This window comes from Pleurodeles waltl, chromosome 10 (assembly GCF_031143425.1).
Source record: "Pleurodeles waltl isolate 20211129_DDA chromosome 10, aPleWal1.hap1.20221129, whole genome shotgun sequence".
NCBI classification, from domain to species: domain Eukaryota; kingdom Metazoa; phylum Chordata; class Amphibia; order Caudata; family Salamandridae; genus Pleurodeles; species Pleurodeles waltl.
The window spans coordinates 451357903-451380646 of NC_090449.1; the positions used below are offsets into that span (position 1 = coordinate 451357903).

Below are 22744 nucleotides of genomic sequence, written 5' to 3' on the forward strand. Positions count from 1 at the left end.
CAAACACAACATCAACATCATCTCCTACGCCCTCGACACCCAGCTGATACTCTCCCTCACCAAAGACCCAACCACCGCCAAAATCAACCTACAGGAAGGAATGAAAGATGTTGCGGAATGGATGAAGCTCAGCCACCTAAAGCTGAACTCAGACAAGACGGAGGTCCTCATTCTCGGACAATCCCCTTCCGCCTGGGACGACTCCTGGTGGCCCACGGCTCTGAGCACCACACCAACCCCCTCGGACCACGCACGCAACTTCGGATTCATCCTGGACCCCCTCCTCACTATGACCAAGCAAGTCAACGCCGTCTCGTCATCATGCTTCAGCACCCTACGCATGCTCCGAAAAATCTTCAGATGGATCCCCGCCGAAACCAGAAAGACAGTTACCCATGCCCTCGTCACAAGCCGTCTGTACTACGGAAATACCCTATACGCAGGGACCACCACAAAGCTACAGAAACGTCTTCAACGCATACAGAACGCCTCCGCACGCCTCATCCTCGACATCCCTCGCCACAGCCACATATCCGCCCACCTGAAACACCTGCACTGGCTCCCCGTCAACAAGAGAATCACCTTCAGGCTCCTCACCCACGCACACAAAGCTCTCCACAACATGGGCCCCGAATGCCTCAACAGCCGCCTCTCGTTCTACACGCCCACCCGTCAGCTTCGCTCAGCCAGCATCGCCCTCGCCACCATCCCACGTATCCGCAGAACCACCGCAGGAGGTAAATCCTTCACCTACCTGGCAGCCAAATCATTGAACTCCCTCCCCGCACACCTAAGAACTACCTAGGACCATCTCGCCTTCAGGAAGCGCCTCAAGACATGGCTTTTTGAGCAGCTGTAACCCACCCCCCTCCCCAGCGCCTTGAGATCCTCTTGGGTGAGTAGCGCGCCCTATAAAAGCATTGATTGATTGAATGGAAGAAGCTTACTTTCCTCTTTTCCGGGCCAATGTGACCCTACACAAGTGTTAGATTCAAGAGGAACAAAAGTATTTTCATATGCTCATAGAATGGGGAGGGTAGAACTAGAGGCTGGGGCAATAAGAAACTTTAAATTCTGGTCAAAGGGAGTGACAGTAGCCACTTAGAACATTGAAGGCACCTGTCATAAGCTAAAGAATCCAGACTGTCAAAAGCTGGTCGCTTCATTTAATATTTTTTGTGCTCAAGAAACGTGGACACTACATCCTTTCATATAGACAGTTTTACCTCCCTGTTCCAACCTGCACACGCTTCCATGTCAGGAAGGGCAGATGCCACTTTTGTTGTTGCTAATACAATTTGATTATACATTTTGTCCATAAATGGTCTTCCCCCCTATTTTCTGGTATCACTGATTTCATGGATAGATGAATTCGATATCCCCATGATACGTTTTAATAATAACTTTCTCAACCAAGAAGAAGAAAAGGGAATGAGTGAATCTAATTAATTTTTAAATGTTTTATATACAGTCAATAACATAGTTGGGGGATTTCAACATTACTGTGTGTCCCATAGGAGATAATCACGTTTGTGGCTTTTTACAGGATGAATGTGAGGACAGGGCTCATTACAAGTTGGGAGCCATTCTGAACACGCTAATTTTGAAATATGTTTTAATAATTCTTGGCAAGGCCAAGTCAAATAATATTAAACAGATTCCAACATTCACGGGGGGGGTCACAAGGAGTACCATAGATTTTATATGAATATCGGCAGTTGCTGTGCCCCTAGCTTTGACTTTTAAAATAGTGGCAAACTTCCTTAGTGATCATAACCACGTATGTTTCATCATGGAGACAAAAACGTACAAAAATGGAGGACGGCCATCCTTGTCTCCATCTTCAAAAAGGGAGCTAAATTGTGCCCAGCCTTCTATAGGCCTATCACCCTTATATATGCAACAGCATAAGTTCTGGGATGGTTGATTCTCGACCGACTTGAGACATGGGCTGAAAAGAATAAGGTTTTAACGCAGATCCAGTATGGGTTCAGACCAGGCATAGGGAATTTGGAGCAAATATTATATTTAATTATGATTACCAGTATGTGAGGGCAAAAGGGGGCACCATTCACATAGCAATTATTGACCTGTCAAGCCCCTCTGATCTGGTTAAAAGGGACAAACTACGGGAGACCATGCAGAAAATGGGGGTTGAACCGACCGTGTTAATTTTATTGAAATGCTTAGATCATGACTTTAAAGTCTTGGTTCGATATGGCCCACATGGGGAATTATCATCTCAATTAAAGTCCACGAGAGGCGTTACACAGGGTTGCATATTAGTGCCTTTTATAAAATCTGATGAAGACTCGTCTAACGGTCCCAAAGTTATTAGCAAAACAAAAAATGCTTCATCTGTGGAAAAAAGTTGGTCCTGACTATAACTACTTACTAGCTATCACCAGTAGGCAACACACACACACACACATACATATATATATATATATATACCTACCTACCTAACTACCTACTGGGGACCGCTAGTAGGTAGTTATAGTTATAGTTGGGACCTAATTCCCACAGACGAAGCATTTGTTTTGCCAATTACTTTGCTGCTGTTTGATGAATCTTCACAAACTTTTTAATACTTGTATGCTAATTTGTTCAGCTGCTGTCTTGAAAGTTTCGGGGTGGTCCGTTAGGCAGGGGCCAAGACAAAAGAAGGGTTCCAAAATGCTTTTTCTCCATACAACTTCCCATAGGGATTTTTAACATGTCTACAGCTCGAACCACTACACTAAATTACACCAAATTTAGCAAAAAGATAGATCTTGTTCCAGAAAGATCTTTTTGTTATTTGGTGTAAATCCATGCAGTAGTTTTTCGACTATTTAAAAAAATATAATTCACAGTTATCTAGGGATGTGGATCCGCCGTGTTTCTGATTGTCCATTGCTGATACCGAACTAGCTGCCAACACTTCAACCAGGAAGTGCTGGTAGCAGTTTTTGGACTCTGACTCTGCCAAGTCTCAAAACAAAAGGAAAAGGAAAAAAACAAAATAGCAATACGGGGCAGGTAGTAATACCCTGACCTCCTAGGCCTGGGGGTGGGGTTCCCCTGGAACCCTGCCAAGGCCAAAATGCATTTTATTTTTTGATGTGAAATCCCAGCAAAAATATTTTTAAAAAGCCCATTCACCCAAGCTTGTTTAAACATCAGCCCCCGGGTGGGCCACGTTAAGGGAACAAAACTTAATATGGAATTTGGGTTGGGGCCCACGAACATCCCCCCCCCCCACCATAGGCAGTCGCTGCCATGCAGGGTGGCACCTCCCCAGGGCAGGCAAAATGTAAGTGAAGTGGAGGAGGAGGACAGCTGTGCCCCCCACCCCCCAAAGGCCGTTTACAGTCCCGTGGACTGTCACCTCCGAAGGGCTAGGCCAATTTATGAGAAGGGCAATGCGGACCCCCCTTCTTCAGTCCTTTAGGGCCTTGGGAACCACCAACACCCCAGGACTAAAAGGATGTACTCAAAGGAGGGGGGCTACCACCTTTCCAGGGCTTGGCCATAATTAGAATTGGGTGGGGGGGCTAAACGGCCCCCCTCCTGAGCTGTTTTTAGCCCCCAGGGACCACCACCTCCCCGGGAAAGGCCCTGGCCTGGAGTCATGTGCCTCCCCCTTCCTGGTGCCATAAATGGCCCTGGGGACCACCACCCCCTGAGCTGCCCACACTGAGGACACAGTTATTTGCTGTCGCTTGGCAGGAGCTTTGACAGCTCCCGCCAAGCAAGAGCAAACAGTCAAATCTACTTCCAGCAGGTGGGAGCAGGAAAACTGCTCCCGCTCATTGGGAGCGGACTTTCATCCGTTTTCCTCCCCACTGTCAAGCAGGCAGGAAAACAGATGACAGAAGTGCTCCTGCATGCAGGGGGGTCAGCATTTTTTGCTGCTTCCTGTATTCGGGAGCAATGCTGGCCCCCACTGGAAAAAAGGGGAGCTGACAGGGACCACAGGGGATTGAGGCTCCCTCTGCAGCCCCCAAAAGTTCACACAGGCCCTCCTCCCTCTTTTAATAATTTTCTGGGCCTCAGGGCCTAAATCAGTCAGGGGAGGGGTGCCACTTAGAAATGGACTGGGACCCGGGTCCAAAATGTGCCTGGGAAGAGATGCTGTTCAGCCCTTTCCTCTTTAAATGTGTGGGCCCCTTGGGTGGGGTCTCTGGTGCCATAATTAGCCTGGAAAGGAGGGCATGTGCCCCCCTCCGGGGCCCCAAGCCAGGCCCTGTGGCTGTCTGCCCACTGAGCATGGCTGAAGGCTGTGCAAATGGTGGGGGTGGGGGTTTGTAGGGTATTGCAACCTATTAATATACATTATTCCTAAGTTAACTTTTCTTCTATTGCTTAGAAACGACATGAGAACAACATGATATTGAGCTCTGGATGGACTTTTTCGCAAATATAAAAATAAACGTTGCCTAACTAGCGGTGGAATACAATATCGCCCTGTATGGGATTACACATGTGATCATAGGACATGTTGTATTCCATAGGGACAGTCTAATAAGAGACATAATTGGAAAGATGAAGGTAAGTATAAACGTGGTGGGATGAAGGTAAGTACACATAAGAAACCCCAAGAAAACAGCACACCTGTGATAGTAGTAGTATGATGCCAATCTGGGAACAGCCTAAGAAAGGTATGGGCTTCTTTAACAATCAACATTGTCACAAAAAAAATGTAGTACCAATCCTGCAGTAGTTTGGGGAAGTGCTTGAGTCCTATTCACATCAGGAGCAATCAAAAAGCAGCTAGCGAAGGCACCAAAAACTGTTCAAAAACAAATGTATATAGAAAAAATTACATTTAGGTGTCCTCAGGAGTGTTGTCCAAATGCTATGCACAATTACATAGAATGGGAAGGGGGAAGGGCACAAATTACTCTGTAATGGAGGGTACCTAGGTCCAATTGTCAAGTGACCGAGGAGAGTGGGGACCTTGATAAGCCCTCTCCTATACGATTAAAGAAACAAAAAATAACTCCAATCATTCTCAATGATTAAGCTTCATTTAACTATTATTCAGCACATGGAGAAACAATGTAACCCTTCATAGTAAAAAACGTAATGTATGTCATATCTTATTACATAGCTTATACTGTAATACCTAAACAAATATGCAAGACTGTCATAATAGGTTGTATATAAAACAATAAAGCCTGCCAAACTTTACAGCTCATGTGAAGCACATCCGTGAAAACAACAGTCTCCATTGATAAACTAACGCAACAGAGTAATGAAATGGTGGTAAAGAGGCATGCAGCCAACGCCAAAACCTCAGAAAAATTTGTATCATCTCAAAAGCAGCAACGTTGTAGACATTTCATCCTCCGTAGAGGAACCTGACGCCATCTTGAAGTGAATAAAATTAACCACAAGTATTACAGAAACCAAAAGCAGACTAGTGCACGGGCCAAGAGGTGCAATCATAGGAAGGGTGCGGTCATATTAACAAGGAGTACAAGCCATTCTTACAAATAGGACAATCGACAATGCACGTGTAACAGAATGGACTAGTGCACAACAGCATAATAGAAATGAGCGGCTATATCGCCCTAAACATAAATGAAAAAAACACTCCTTCAATAGTACTAAACCAATGCAACCTAATATGGAGTTGAAAAAGGGGAAGATAAGAATTCCAAGAATAGAAAGGTAGCACAAAAACCAGTAAGTTGAGCCATCAAAAAAAGAGTGGAAAGTGAAGACAGAAAATTGTGCAAGTGAGGAGTAAAAGTAAGTGAAAAACGTAACTGGGGTAGAAAAAGAATCATAGGCAGCCAAAACAACAAATTAAGGTAACTTAAAAGTAATGATAAACATACGTGACACTCTGTGTGTGTGTGTGTGTGTATATATATATATATATATACATATATACACACACACACACCTATACATGGTACACTGTAACTAAAAAAAGCAGTTTCAAAGGCTTGAACATGTATACCTATTTAACACAGACCTAAGTTGTTCATAGTGTTAAGTCTAAGTCAGTCAATGGTACAATATGATACAGAAGGTAAACACTTGCCATAAGTAGAATCAATATAATAGTATTGTGTAAGAAACAAGTAAGAAAAACAATTGCTACTACAAACAAGCCAACTTGTAGTGTTCAAAGGTAAACTCCACATTTGTAGAGATGATAGAATAGCAACAGACTGACAGTGATATCTTTTTACAGCCCCTGGTTCACAATCTGACATCTTACATTTGTGATACTAAACTGGAGGACATAGAATGGACAGATGACTTTCCATGTGTTACCCTTCAAGTTAACTTGCTTCATACGTGCATCCCATTGGAGAATGGCTTATTAGCCCTGGAATCCCCTCTCTTCCAGGGATGCTATGTTATTTAAACAGGTTGGGTTGGTTCTAGAGAACAATGTTTTCCTGCATAGTGGCATCTGGTTTAAACAAGCCCAAGGGGTGGTGACCATGGGAGGCAAATTTCACACCGTACACACATTTTGTACATGGGGCATTTTGAAAAACATTACTTCTGGTCATAATGCTCATCGGATTTATTGGGATAAATTGTATACTGGGGTTGGTACATTGATGATGTTTTTGTAATCTGGACTGGCAGGTGTACAAATTTAGACAACCTTTTTGATCATCTGAATACCAACACTTATTACCAAACTTTTACACATGACAAATTGAATTTTTGAATGTCATTCTTTATACTGAAGGCTCTAAGATCATGTCCAGATTTACAGGAACCCCTTGGCCTTCAATTCCACATTACATGCCTGCAGTGCACATCCCAACAGGCAGCTTAGCTCTATCCCCTTAGGGGAAAGGGCTTGACTTAGACGCAACTGCAACAATGACCAGATTTTCTCGCAAGAATTGGATCTATTAGTACATTGTTTTTCACCAAAAGGGCTACTCTGAAAAAGTAATCATTAAAGCCAGAAACAAAATCATCAACACTCCAGGTTGTTCTTTTAATTCACAAGACCCACAAAAGAGACGGCAAGCATTTAACATTGATCAAGGGTACAGTTCCCAAAGCTCTGCCCTACACTTTCCAGGTCCCTATCCAATAGGCCTCCTATTCCTCATCGGAGATGGGAGACCTTGAGAAATATACTTTGCCTGAGACTTTTTCCGTCTACCTTGCATAGGGACACTAATGCCTGGTTACCAGACAAACCCAAATGGGTTCTACAAATGCATGTGATGTACTATCTGCCAATATGCAGTGGACAAAACGCTGAGTTTCTCATATAACTCAAACAGAACATACCATATCCAACACTATCAACTGTAACACCAAGTTTACAGTATACTGCATTTTATGTAAATGTGGCAACATTCACATAGGAAGTACCATACAGCTGTTAAAGGAAAGGGTCCACGAATATAGAGTGAATAAAAACAATAACACAAACTATCCTCTTCCCGTTAATTACAGTACGGACCATGCAGGTTCCAAACTAATTAATATCAGGTTTCATGGTATAGATAACGTGAATATCAACACTAGGGGTGGGGATAGAACAGAGGCTACGAGAAAATGTGAAACCAAATGGATAATAAAATTATGCACGGTTGACAAGGAACTAAGGGCCAGATGTAGCAAGATATGCTTTTGCGATTCTGAAATTGCGAGTCGGTGCGACTCGCAATTTCAGAATCGCAAAAGCATATGCAGAATGGTGCCTCAGACACCTTCTGCGACTCGCTAAGAGGTCACAAAGACCCACCTCATCAATATTCATGAGGTGGGTCGCATTTTGCGACCCCATAGCGAGTCCCTGCACTCACAGGGATGGTGGCCTGCTGAAGTCAGCAGACCTCCATGTCTGTGACTGCTTTTTAAATAAAGCGTTTTTTTTTTTCTTTTCATTTTGCAGCACGTTTTCCTTAAAGGAAAACGAGTTGCAAAATGAAAAAAATACTGAAACCATTTGGTCCACTGCCTGCTCTGAAAAAGTATTTTTGTTGACATTCACAAAGGGAAAAGGGTCCTATGGGGACCCCTTCCCTTTTGCAAATCAGTTACCACCAGTGTGACACTGGTGGTAACTGCAAGTTGCTTTGCGACTGCATTCGCGGTCACAAAGCAATTCTGAATTGCGATGCGAGTCGCAAATAGGAAGGGAACATCCCTTCCTATTTGCGAGTCGCATTTACAAATTGCGAGTCGGTACCGACTAGCAATTTGTGAATGTGCATCGCGGGAGGCCAGTTGCATGGCGCAAACTGCGATTTTCACAGTTTGCGACATGCAAACGGCTTGCTACATCTGGCCCTAAATGTGGATAGTGAATTCCATACATATCTCATAATGTCCAACTAACTGAGTTTAGAAATTTTATATGTAGATGCAACAGTTCGCTATGAGAGAACAGGAGTATGTGAAACTGATAATCTTTGTTCTTCTATGCACAGTCGAGCAGGGACCTGTGAATTGTGAATGGCATATCTTTCTCGTACCATTTAACCATTCGGGTTCCCATTCTGGGTCATATGTATGACTAAGGAATATTGGTAATTTAACTGTCCCCTTTTTATTAGGTTTTGCCTGCACGGCACTTGCGCTATATGCTTGTCAAATTTAATGTAAGCAAAATAAATCTTAAAAGAGCCTTATAGCCCACCCTTTGCCAGCCCCTATTTTCAATTTGTTTTCCAGCTTGTCACTCTGTTTTTCTTGCTTCTAATTGGTTTTGGTGTGTTAGTTTCTATCGGTTTCTGGTGTGTTTGTTTCTTTTTCATGGGTTTATCTATTATCTGGACTACAATGCAATTCAATGGGGTGCTATTACGGGTATTGGTCCCACGATGGCTGCCATCACTTTCTGGTTGAAGTGGTGACAGCCAATCCGACCTCACCATGTAATCTGTGCTTAGACTCGGCCGACATAATTTAGTTTTTAATTAATATTGCAAAAAACTACTGAACGGATTTACACCAAATGAAACAAAGGGTCATTTGTGGACCAAAATCTACTTTTTTGCCAAATCTAGAGTAATTCCATCCAGTGGTTCAGGCGTGTCTAAAGAGTCTGGAAATTAACATGGTGTCCTGCTATTTGATGGAGTTTTATTTTGACCAATGACTTTGTGTTTCACCACTGCGCATATTAGTTGCTCAATGTTCACCAGTAGCACATGGTATGTTTTGTTCAGTTTAGCCGCCTATTGGCTTTGACATGGCATTAGCCATTACTTTCTGTATTCAGTTTAGCCGCCTATGGGCTTTGACATTGCATTAGCCATTACATTCTGTATTCTGCCTATTGGCTTTGACATGCTGTATCCAGTCTAGCCGCCTATTGGCTTTGACATTGCATTCCTATTGACTTTGACATGCTATTAGATATTCTGCCTATTGACTTTGACATGATATTATATATTGCATTTTGTATTCAGCTCAGCTGCCTATGGGCTTTGACATGATATTATATATTGCATTTTGTATTCAGCTTAACTGCCTATTGGCTTTGACATGATATTATACATTGCATTTTATATTCAGCTCAGCTGCCTATGGGCTTTGACATGATATAAGACATTGCATGTTGTATTCAGCTTAGATGCCTATTGGCTTTGACATGACACTAGACATTGCATTTGATATTTAGGTTAGCTGCCTATTGCCTTTAACATGACATTGCATTTGATATTTAGGTTAGCTGCCCATTGCCTTTAACGTGGAGTTAGACATTGCAGTTGAGAATAGTTCTGTATTTTTCCAAGCTGTGTTTTTGCACCAGAGAACCAAGATGTTTTGCTCTCACAGTAGACTAGACCTGATAAGAGAGAGTACATGGGCGTTGTTTCTCTTCCCTTGAGCTTGGGAACAGGAGTAGTCTTGGAGACCTGGCCAGTCTCCAAAAGGCTTGCTCAGTTTCCCAGGTCTGAGAGGAGGGGGCACACCTTTGTAACGAATGTAACAGGCTGCAGAGAGTCAGATTCGAATCTGCCGGACCTCGTGCTGGAGCTTGGCGCCAGTTGCCAGCATCCCGTGTGGGTAGATGACACTCTTTCTCGCGGCTGACAGGGGTCTCAGCTTGCAGACCTTAGAAAGATGTAGCTGTAAATAGTTCCTACACGGTGAAGTATTTGTTTTGCTTTGCATTCAATATCTTATAAATATAACCTGCTGTGTATATTGCAAACTGATATATTTTGTTTGATTAACGCGGACTTGAAAGCTACTAATTCGTCATTCATTCATAAACATTGTGGTTGGGGAAGAATAAAATAACAATAAAAGTCTTCCTTGACCTCAGAAGTGCATTTCTGTTGTGTTATGTTAGTGCTTAGAAACTAAATAAGAGGAAAGCACTACAATTGGTACCTGGAGTCGTGGGGTCGGTCATTAAGAGGTGATTAAGAAGGGGTTTGACGAGTTAGTAGATTTCTAAGTGCACACTTTAAAAGTGTAATTGTTTTTTGTTGTTTGGAGAATTACAGAAATTGTTTTCTGTTTGGAGAATCACAGTAGCACGGCAGACCATGTCTGAGAATACATGTGTTGATGAACTGCCTGATGGTGCTAAGAAAAACTGTGAATTGTTTTCTGTTTGGGGAATTACAGAAGAAAATGCATGTGTAGCTAAAAGGCCTGATAAGGTTTTGAGAAATAATTCCCGTTGTATATATGTAGAAAACGTGTGTTTTGGAAGTAATGATGACAGAAAGGTCTGGATACCTTTATCTGCTTACAGAGAAATGCAGGAGAAATGTAGGAAGTTGGAACATGAAAATAGGAATTTACGTGAGCAAATTAGCCAGGATACAATAATTCAAAATAAGACGGAAAGTTATAAAAGGGCTGTTTTTGAAGAATCTTCCTTGTCCCATTCCAGTAATGAGGGGGTTAAGACAGCTCCGAGCTGCACTGAGTTTCCGTGTGAGCCAGGGTTTTTGGCAGCCAAAATGCATTCCTTAACTGATAACATGAACAAGAGAGACCAGAATGTGATTTACGAGTTACCGTTGCAAAATGCACAAGTAAAACGAAGGATTTTAGAGCAAGACACCCCGAGTTTCATTAGCTTGTTTGATTTTTGGAAAAAGAATAGCCCTCATTTGAGAGAAATCCTAACACTTTTGTACATGGTCACTGTGAAAAATAATATGCAGCTGCGCGCTTGTGATTTGGCAAATGAAATAATGCAGACTTTAGGTTTCTGCGCAGTGCAAGAAGGAAATACTTATGTATATTTAAATCAAGAACAAGGAAAGAAAATAGTGCCCCTAGCTAGAATCATACAATGGATCTGGTACTTGCAAGACAGGGCTAGAGTACCACAGGTAAAAGAATTATCAATGAAATTGTGTGCACCATTTGAATTCGTGTCTACTGAAGATAAAAAGCATGTTTGTTTTACTAATGATTCATTGACTGAAATGTTGCTTTCTGGCACAGTAGAAGAAACAGCGTTGTATAATGTGTGTCAGATTTTAAAGCAAGAGCTACGTGAGATGTGTCATTTTTATGCTGATTTTTGGTTCTTTGATAATGTTTTAGCACCTAACTGGTTCAATTACCTTGCAGATGTTAATGAGAAAAATGCAGAGAGAGAAGTGTTCACCCAGAATTCTGCCTTAGTGGGGATGGCTATGTGGGTGCCCCAGAAATGTGAAAAGGCCACTTACAGGTGGGCAAAGATGAGAGAGATGCACATTCCCCTAGATTTGATAAAAACTGTGCAGCACGCACAAAGGCAATCTGTCATGCAAGCAGTCACAGAGCAGTTGGGGAGAGGAAAGTTACCAGAACAGAAATGGCAAATTGATCAGGTTTTAGGGAGAGTGATTGCTGCAAATTACCAAGGAAAAATCGAAATTATGCTGATACCTAGAAAAGAATCTGATTCATTCATACAAATTGGAGACAGAATGGCCCAAATTGACAAAAATGCAGTGAATGGAGGTTTGGTAAAGAAGGAGTCTGCCCCAGCCCTTCTGACAGTGCAAGAAAAGGGAAGCTGTGGTGCAGCAGATAAAAACCTCAGTGCTGATGTGTTGGCTGACGCTCCAAGTGACCCTCCAGAACCTGCAGAGAATATAACAAAGGGCCCCAAAAACGTTCTTCTGATTATAAAACAGGGAAAGAAAGAGGAAGGGTGCAGTTTAAATGAAAAATGTTATTTGCAAGAAAAGTCATACTTGTTTCTTTTGCAGATCCTACCACGTTTCGCCACTGTCCCTGAGTGTGCTGTGTGGTCCCCCTTCCGGTGTGTGCGTGTGGGGTCGGGGAAGGGACCGAATCCCCAACCTGAACCTGGCTGAGTAAAGTGCCAGCACCATGGATCCATTTTGCGCAAACTGCGCCTTCAGTTCAAGTTCAACTTGTTTGCTGTGTTTTTTTTTTTTTCCCCTCTCGTATGGAACTCTGACTTTTGCTTACCTTCCAGAAAACCTTTCAAGTGGACCGTGCATCTTTACATGAGTAGAACTCATGCCACATCAAATTGCTAACACTGTTGAATTAGAGACTCATTCAGAAAAAAAAAAAAAAAAAAAATTGCCCAGTCTTTTCTATGTAGATGTATCTGATGTGAAAGGTTATGAGATCAATGTGTTAATTCACTTCTATTGCTTTACAGGGATTGTTTTGATCATTCAAATCTGATTGGCTGATAATGTTTTTTTTTTGTGCTGATGTTTTTTTTTTTGTTTGTTTGAAATATGAGATATGTGAAACAAAAATTCATTGGTCAAAGGGCGGAATGTCCTGCTATTTGATGGAGTTTTATTTTGACCAATGACTTTGTGTTTCACCACTGCGCATATTAGTTGCTCAATGTTCACCAGTAGCACATGGTATGTTTTGTTCAGTTTAGCCGCCTATTGGCTTTGACATGGCATTAGCCATTACTTTCTGTATTCAGTTTAGCCGCCTATGGGCTTTGACATTGCATTAGCCATTACATTCTGTATTCTGCCTATTGGCTTTGACATGCTGTATCCAGTCTAGCCGCCTATTGGCTTTGACATTGCATTCCTATTGACTTTGACATGCTATTAGATATTCTGCCTATTGACTTTGACATGATATTATATATTGCATTTTGTATTCAGCTCAGCTGCCTATGGGCTTTGACATGATATTATATATTGCATTTTGTATTCAGCTTAACTGCCTATTGGCTTTGACATGATATTATACATTGCATTTTATATTCAGCTCAGCTGCCTATGGGCTTTGACATGATATAAGACATTGCATGTTGTATTCAGCTTAGATGCCTATTGGCTTTGACATGACACTAGACATTGCATTTGATATTTAGGTTAGCTGCCTATTGCCTTTAACATGACATTGCATTTGATATTTAGGTTAGCTGCCCATTGCCTTTAACGTGGAGTTAGACATTGCAGTTGAGAATAGTTCTGTATTTTTCCAAGCTGTGTTTTTGCACCAGAGAACCAAGATGTTTTGCTCTCACAGTAGACTAGACCTGATAAGAGAGAGTACATGGGCGTTGTTTCTCTTCCCTTGAGCTTGGGAACAGGAGTAGTCTTGGAGACCTGGCCAGTCTCCAAAAGGCTTGCTCAGTTTCCCAGGTCTGAGAGGAGGGGGCACACCTTTGTAACGAATGTAACAGGCTGCAGAGAGTCAGATTCGAATCTGCCGGACCTCGTGCTGGAGCTTGGCGCCAGTTGCCAGCATCCCGTGTGGGTAGATGACACTCTTTCTCGCGGCTGACAGGGGTCTCAGCTTGCAGACCTTAGAAAGATGTAGCTGTAAATAGTTCCTACACGGTGAAGTATTTGTTTTGCTTTGCATTCAATATCTTATAAATATAACCTGCTGTGTATATTGCAAACTGATATATTTTGTTTGATTAACGCGGACTTGAAAGCTACTAATTCGTCATTCATTCATAAACATTGTGGTTGGGGAAGAATAAAATAACAATAAAAGTCTTCCTTGACCTCAGAAGTGCATTTCTGTTGTGTTATGTTAGTGCTTAGAAACTAAATAAGAGGAAAGCACTACACATGGGAAACACACTTTTTTGACCCCCCCACCCCTTTTTCTCAGCCCTCACTTGACAGATCATTCTGAATTTTCCCATGCACATCAAGACCCCAGAAGCCACTCTTTAGGAAAATTCATAGAACCTCCTCCCCAGAAGCCTGTAGCTGTTGTAGTACTTTATTATGTAAATATGTATATACATTGCATGGACATCTTCTTTACTTACTATATATCTGTACATATACAATTCTTCACTCTTTACTTTACCCTCCTGCGGGAAAACAATCTAACAAAGGACTAGATGCCCATGTGCACTATCATCGAGAGGAGGAATCACTCGATTTCTTGAGTCGAAAAAGCTTCTTCTAAGAAAAACAACTTGCAACACTCCGAGCTCAAAACTAGAAGGCGGAATATACACAGCATATGTATCTGCAGCTACACATGCCACTGAGCAAACCATCTTGTACTACCTGAGGAAGGCGGAAGCTGAAACGTTGTAGTAGAAATATATTTTTGTTCTTTAATGAGATCATCTGTTTGAGTCACTTCTTTCTTGGATATTACATTTTCTTGTGGCTCTTTGTATCCTTTGGGATCCAGATTTTTGCCCTGGCTGGCTGTTGTTTTCTTGTGATCCTGCATCTTCCAGTATATATATATATATATATATGGATACAGAAAATGAAAAACACTGCACTCCATTTCACCAAATAGCCAATATTTTATTCAAAGCCAGCAACAACCAAACAACGTGTTTCAACTCCAAAAGAATCTAGTTCACGGTTGTTCATTACCATTACATACTATTTTCACAGATAGCCCGCAACGAGGCATTCTGGGACATGTGGTTCCAAAAGAGGAAAAGGAGAAAGTATAGTTATTTTTTCATCAAATAAAAGTACACATTTAAAAACAAATAACAAACAATTGAATCAAGCAAAATGGAAATAAAGAGAACTCAAATACGGTAACAGAGTCATTTTTAAGTCCGTGTCTTTTAATAGATACAGAGACCATTTTATCACAAAGCCAAATATAAGAGTCAGGGATCCTAAATTTATCATAGTTGGTAGTCTATTCCAAACTGTAGAGAGAGGACACCAAGATATCACCAGATCGTATTTAACTTATCATATACTATGTGACAACAACAATATATCAATGAGTATTGTTGTTCTATATATCTCTGTTATCTTGTGTGTAACTTTAGTTACAGATACCCCACCCTAACTTACGTCCATCATCTACTTATTGTAATTTTTCAATGCACATATTCACGATGGACACTTTGCAAAAATACACATATATTTCTTTTATGTCAGTCGCTAGACAGTTATCAGATGTTCGTCATATCTTATTGTTTATATGATGCTATCTTTCACCCTATATACAGTTTGCCCTGCCGTACTCTCAAGTTGTTTGAGATGCCAAATATAGAGGTTCTTATAAATGCACATAAAGATCCTGAGCGGTATTCAATCTGTGCGGGATCTTCATGCGCAATCTAATGCACCTACTTTCCAATCGCCATAGTGACTGAGTTCAGTCACCCCCTTGTTCGTTGATAGGTACATGTATTAGTCCATAATATTGGAGAGACCGCCAATCTCCACTTTGTGATATCTGTAAGTGTTTGGCGACTGCGTAACTTATATCGCCATGTTTCACTGCTCGGATATGCTCCAAGATTCTTTTTGTGACTGGACAAGGTGTGCTACCAATGTGTATTAAGCCACATTTACATTCAATGACAAACCATCTAAATAAACAATTCAGCTGCATGGAGTGCAAGTGTCTGAACTTCATTTGGTGTAATTTTGAAATGGGTCCTGCGCCCATTATGGAGCATCAACCTCGTTAGGCAAGTGCAGGAAGAACAGCAGGAGCTTTTCAAATAGAGATATATATATATAGAGAGAGATATATATATATATATATATATATATATATACACACACACACACACACACACACACAAAAACACACACATATATAAAAATACAGATCTAGATATATATCCTGTCCTGTCTTCAGCATCTGGTCACCCTTAGATTGACGCTAGGGCCAAAATATTAGTAGGTATAACAGGTACATATAAAGTCCAGCACTCAGGGCAGCGGACCATGCCTGTATACACTGCAGGATACATTCCCATGTACGCTACAAAGCCACTCTCCCATCCAGTTTACCACTTCTAAAATCCAATTTGTTCCTACACCCACATCTGCTACCCTCGTCCTTCAAATTTATAACAGGTCATGTCTCACATCCTGCAGCTTTTAATCAAATGATCACTTAATTGCTCTAAACTACATTACAGCAACTGGCTCAGACTCCTATCACCACATTCATGACAAATGCCGGCTCACATACACCACCACTACGACACGTCTGAATACAGGGTCACAATCACAGGCTAACCCAGATTATGGTACCTTCTTTTTGTTGCGTTTTTCAGCTTTCACTTCCTGTGCCAACTTATCCCGCTGCTGTTCATCAAACCCCTTCTTATCCCGCTTCATTCTGGAACAGGGAGGGGAAACTTCTCCAAGGGATGGCGATGGACTTCCTAGGAACTCTAGGCAGAGAACAGGGGAAGGAATAACAACAACATTAGACAAAGGAAAGACAACAAAAGGTGCACTGTATCCTTCAATTACAGTTTGTGTAATGGAATTGTTTAGTCACAAAACAGATCATCAATCACCACCAAAAACAAAAAAAATGTTTTGCAAACTTTTGTTGGCAATTACTGCAGACTTCACAACACTAACAAACCCCAGCATTTCTCTTAAGTTGGGGCTACACTCAACTTCCCTCTATAGGGGTCAAACAAGATAGCCGCATGACTATGAAGCTGCTGGGACCTCACCTGAAAACATCTGTCTGCCGAGACCATACTGCCCTCCATACACGTCCTAATGTCACCATCCTCCTCTGCTGAGGCGGACACTGCCTGCTTGATCCTGGCAGCCGCTGAGCACTCTGCCAGCTGCCACGGCCTGACACCGTTATCAGAGACCCCTAGCGACAGGGACCAACGGCGAGTCTGAGGATGGGGCCATGTGCATGCGGCCTACACTGGATGTCCACCTGGTGCGCTGCCTTGGGGCCTAGATGCTTGGTCATCCCCCATCCACCATCTGTGACTCACCCGACAGGGTGATCACATGTTGCCTGGGGGTTCTCTGCCTCGCGGATCCTCTTTGATGACAGGCCTGGAGCCTCTACACTCCGATGGGGTTCCCCTGGCTCAGCTGACACCCTCCATTACTCCACAAAACCTGCACAGAGACGGTCGGGCCCTGGGAGAACAAATAAGGATGTGGTTACCGGATGGCATATGTCACCTTCATTAGCTCCTCCATGGCTACGAGTCCTTGTATTTGCATTGCATGTCTCATAACACAGTGCTGCCGTCCACGTCGCTGTCTGTAGCCTGCCACCTCTCTGAGGCGCTGCCTGCACTGCTTGGCACTAGGCTACACTCGCTGCATAGATCACTGCTGTACTATGGTGTTGAATGAGATACATAAATAGAATAACCACAACAACATACTATTTTTCACTTACGATTCGTGATCATCGCACTGTGCCTCAGGTGGGCCTAGTACATTGACTTTGCGCAGGATTGTTGCTACCTCCTCACTAGTGCAGCTGCTCGCTGTCCAGTTTATGCACCATTTGGAGCCTGCTTATTGTTCCACAATGGCCCGCCTTTGACTAAACCAGGACCCCCAGGAAGCGGGATCAGACGACTCAGCTGACCAGGATTCTGCGAATGGCACCACCACTGCCCCTCAGCTAGACGGCATTACAGCAATAACGGAGGAACTAAGGTGGAATTCAGGGCCACAGACTCACGCTTTGACGCATTAACTACTAGGCTTAACAGTATGCATGAACACAAGGATCGCCACACAAACAGACTAGATGGCGCAGAGAGATTAATATCCGACAAAGGACAGCAATGCTGACCTAGGTAAATAAATAGGGAGAATTGAACGCCTATCAAAAATTGTTGCTACTAAAAATTAAGATCTAGAGGTGCGCTCCCACCGTAATAACATTTGCATCACTGGGGTGGCAGAAACTACTAACACCAGGCGCATGGATCCCTTTGCTGAAAAACTGCTTGTTGAACTGTTTGGCAGAGACTCATTCACTGACACTTTCGTAGTTCAAAGCGCCCATTAGTTGCTTGCCCCACACCCAGTTCCAGGTACTCCTCTTTACCCAATAATTGCTTGATAGCTCAATTTTCAAGATTGGGATACTGCACTCCATTTGGCACGCAAGAGGGGCCCTCTACAGTACCAAGGAGCGAACTTATCACTCTTGCTAGACTTTACACCGATAGTCCAAGAGGCGCGACACAACTATGCTGATGTTAAACTGACACTACAAAAATATGGCATATTATACCCACAGCGGCTTCGAATTGAACTGAATGGCAAGCTTCATATTTTCAACATTCTTGCGAATGCCACATTGTTCTGCAGACAATATAAATTGGGACAGCCTATGCCCGGGCACTCCTCCCCCGGCAGAGCCCAAAATCCCTCGCAATTAGAACCATAGTGAGCGCCCACATTGTAATGTTCACTCACCAGTTGTTATTGGTGCTTATAGCCGCGCTCTGATACCCGCTCAGATGGCTGACAAGAGACTGTGCCTTTTGGCACTATTCCTCACATTTTCCTTTGTTATTAATAGGCCTTCTCTTACTTCATACCTATCTTGAATTACGGTGATGATCTGGAGTGTTGCTACATCACTGAGGTGCATACCGCCTGGTTTGGTTGGGACTTATGAGAGTTAACCTGTGGTTACTTCTTCTGGTGAGGGGGGCTAGGAAATGTTTGCACCCATTAGCTATATTTTTTCTTCTTCACGACAATTCACATGACACCTGCTGCCCTCACACCAAATATTTGCATTGACCCATATTATATCATAGACGGCCACTGGTCGCTTTATTGACTTCTCCTGTATCACATGGAACATCAGGGGCCTCAATAACCCTTGTAAAGGAAACAAGATCTCTTATCTGAATAGGCATGGTATCGAGTTGGCATCCTGCAAGAAACCCATTTAGCTCCTCGTACTGCCTGAACATATGCTTCACTGTGGGGTGGTGATAGCTTTTTCCTCGCACTATAGCTCCTGTTCTTGAGCGGAGTCTGCACACTTATTCACAAGAGTGTCCCTTTTGTGACCTGAGAATCCATTTCTGATTCAGAAGGCAGTTAACTGTTGGTCTATGGGTGCCTAGCTGGCATGCCGCTATTGCTGGTTAATGTGTATGCACCCAATACAGATTCTCCAGAGATCTTCCGCAAACTCTTGACTCACATGGATCTCATACAATCGCAGCATAGCCTCTTAGGTTGGAATTTCAACATTACGTGTCATCCACAGCTAGACTCCACCCGCTCATCCAGGATCACCAAACCACACTTTCTACAAGCTTTAACAGACATCCTCGACATGTTTCATCTCACTGACGCTTGGCGCACCCAAAATCAATGTACAAAAGGCTATACCTTTTACTCTGCCACACACTATGTCTCGTCCCGTATTGACCACTCGTACCTATCCCCAGCCATGCTCCTCTTGATCTCAGATATTACGCATTAAACACACACTTTATCAGATCACTCCTCAGTGGCGACCACATTGCATGTCCAGTGCCAACATCCACAGCTTAGAAATTGGCGTTTTCCTGAGAATGCACTACATGACACTGTATTTGTGCTGAAGTCAGCGACGCAATTAATGAATATTTCACACGCCATACTGGTATTGTATAAAAGCATTCCACACTTTGGAAAGTCTTCAAGGCATTCATCCGGGGCATATGTATAGCTAAGCACGCAGGAGTATTTTGCAACATCAGAGGGGACTTAGCAAAGATTGAAAAGAAACTTCATCACCTAGACTCTCAGAATATGTCCCAATTCCATCCTGGTTCTTCCCATTTCTGGGCTATGTTAAGTACAGGAGTTTCCGGAGCTGGCCAATCGTGAGGTAGCTTACATTAGTAAATACGCTAGGGTGTGCAGATACGGGGAGGGTGAAAGGCATGGACAGATGCTAGCTCAACTATTACGCCCATTTTATCAGGCCTCATATGTTACTAATGTATTGCAAGAAAATGGAACAATGGCTGCTGAGACCTCCGCCATATTGACTACACTCACCACATACTATAGGAACCTTTACATATCATGCACCACTGTGAACGATGCCGCCCTTGCAAACTATTTATCCAAATTTCCCATGGTGTGGTTCGAGGGCGGTCAACAGTATTTAGCATCTCTCATCACATGCAAAGAGATCTCCCAGGCCACTGACGCACTAAGTAGCTCTAAGGCCCCTGGATTGGACTTTCTTTTTTTTTAGGGATTTCTACATGGCCTATGAAGATATTCTTACTCATTTATTGAAAGTATATGCTGAGTCTCTGGAACAGGGTGCTCTCCCTCGCACAATGCAGAGGGAGTTATTACACTACCCCTCAAGCCCAGAAAGCCTTCTCACTTATGCACGTCACATAGACCCTTGTCATTGCTAAACCATGATAATAAGATATTAGCGAAGGTGATTGCTACACTATTGTGCCTGCTGACGGACAACATAATCTTCCTATGCAATCAGGGTTTGTCCCTTATCGTTTTACCTCTATCAATATTCGTATGGTGTTTGAGGTCATCAACCACGTATCCCCAGAGCGTCTGGGAGCTGCGGTGCTGGATGTCAAAAAGGCATTCTATTCTCTTGAATGACCTTTTTTACATGTTACTAAAAATTAAAAAAAATCCCAAATGGATTCCGAGATCTTACTGCATTACTTTGTAGAACCCCTCTTGCGTGCCTGTGGGTTAATGGTACTGTTTCCACTAAAATGGGGCACCCGCCAGTGTTGTCCAAACTCCCCTCTTCTAATTATTATTTGTATGGATCTACTGGTACGTCACCTACAGAGAGTGCTTCAATTCCACTGTGGCTCATTCCTCGCTTAACTTTATGCAGATGACGTATTGTTAATTGTTCGAGATCCTGCTGTTAATCTTCCCCCGTTAATTAGGGAGACAGTTTGCTTTGGTGTTTTTTTTCCAGCCTGTCCATCAACTGGAGTAAGTCAGAACTTTTTACACTTATAGCAGCTCAAGTTCCTTGTGCAGTCACCTCTCACCTACTTTGGTGTGAGGGCTCCACCAAATATTTTGGCATTCATTTACACAGGAACAGCACTGAAGTGGTTTGACGTAATTATGGCCCAGCAGTTGAGAAACTATCGACCAAAATTGAACGTTAGACCAAATTACCTGTGTCACTGGCTGGACGGGTAGCTATATTTAAAATGGTGGTTCTTCAGTGTTTTTCAGTATCTGTTTTTAAATACCCGAACACTCCAACAAGGAGTTTCTTTAAAACACTGCATGGATTGTTTGCCCATTTGGGGTGGGCAGGCGCACGATGACTCTTCCAATTGACTGGGTGGCTTTCAAGTCCCTGAGTTCATTCTTTATTACTCAGTTGCTCAAATACACTTTGCCTACTTCTGGTACCACCCTAATGCCAGAATTCAAAATCTTAAACCAGAGTGGACACAGGTCTCTCCCTTAGCCCTTTCCAACATATTACCTCAGGGCATACCCAGAAATCTGGCAGAAATCCAGACACTCCCTACTGCATGCTGGGAGTGGACCAAGCTTCCCCAATACTTAGGATGTGACACACTATACTCTCCACATATCCCCTCCTCAATAATCTGTGGCTAACCCTCGCGTGTGAACAATTAAAACAGAGCACACTTGCGGCTCATCAGCTTCACACTAGTGGTGACATGTTTGTCTCCAACATGACACAGGGGTGTAACACCTCCCATATGGACATGTTCATATTACACGGCTAAACAGCACGTTGCAGAGCACACTGTTGCGCCTACGTATCCTGAAGAACGAACGGAATCCCTCCCCTTCCTTAACTATGACTGCTCCTGATAACGCTCAATTGGTATCTCGATTATACCACACCTCACTCCAGCTGTGACCTGGTGGGCCAGAGAAGTCTAGGATTGCTCTCCCTGATAAAACATGGAAGTATTGCTGCACAGAAACCAAACTGATTTCAAATAATCATCATCATAAACTGTTATATTATAAATATTTGCATCGTGCCTACACCACTCCTAAGTCACTGATTAAACTGGACCAAACTTGCTTGCACTGTTGCCCTAAGTGCGCAGTGGAACACGCCAACTTTGTCCATTTAGCTTGAAACTATGCCCAGATCCTTAATTTTTGGGAAGACATACATTCTGTTTGTCCCTCATGATAGAGCAGGAATTCACTCCTGACCCATGCCAGGCCCTGTTCCGATATGTCAAGCCCCTTTCTGCAGGCATACAATGCTTTCAGCTCTGGCACTGCTATTAGCCAAACTATAGGTTGCTCTTCATAGGGGAAGCTGTACACACCATACAGTGGCAACCTGGCTGCAGCATATGACCTACTGCAATACTGCTAGTGATCTCTATGCTTTCTTACAGTTCCCATCTTCATGACCTAAAAACATCTGGCAGCCGCTTAGAGACCACCTCTTATGACAAATTTCAGCTGCTGAGGCAGATGAGTGGGGGGGGAGGGGTGGAAATCATTCCTCTCCGTGGTTGTATTATCCCTGGCTCTTCACTAGTTTCCAGCACTCCCTGATGTTCCAACTCTTCCTCTCTCATGGTCTATCTTCCCTCCAGTTGCGGTTTACTCTTTCT

General features: G+C 42.9%; 1 protein-coding gene across 8 annotated transcripts in view; it reads right to left on the reverse strand.

Moving 5' to 3' along the window:
• The window catches only part of LOC138261611 (uncharacterized), a 909500-nt gene that overhangs the window by 788721 nt on the left and 98035 nt on the right, over positions 1-22744 (reverse strand). For 6 of the 8 annotated variants that reach the window (XM_069210725.1, XM_069210726.1, XM_069210728.1 and 3 more), the window contains exon 2: positions 16401-16543. In XM_069210725.1, coding sequence (XP_069066826.1) covers positions 16401-16487 — 87 coding nt within the window. In that variant the 5' untranslated portion in view covers positions 16488-16543. Of the gene's footprint in view, positions 1-16400; positions 16544-16837; positions 16863-17119; positions 17248-22744 lie in introns of those variants that run through there. The other 2 variants (XM_069210727.1, XM_069210722.1) reach the window with 2 other exon arrangements.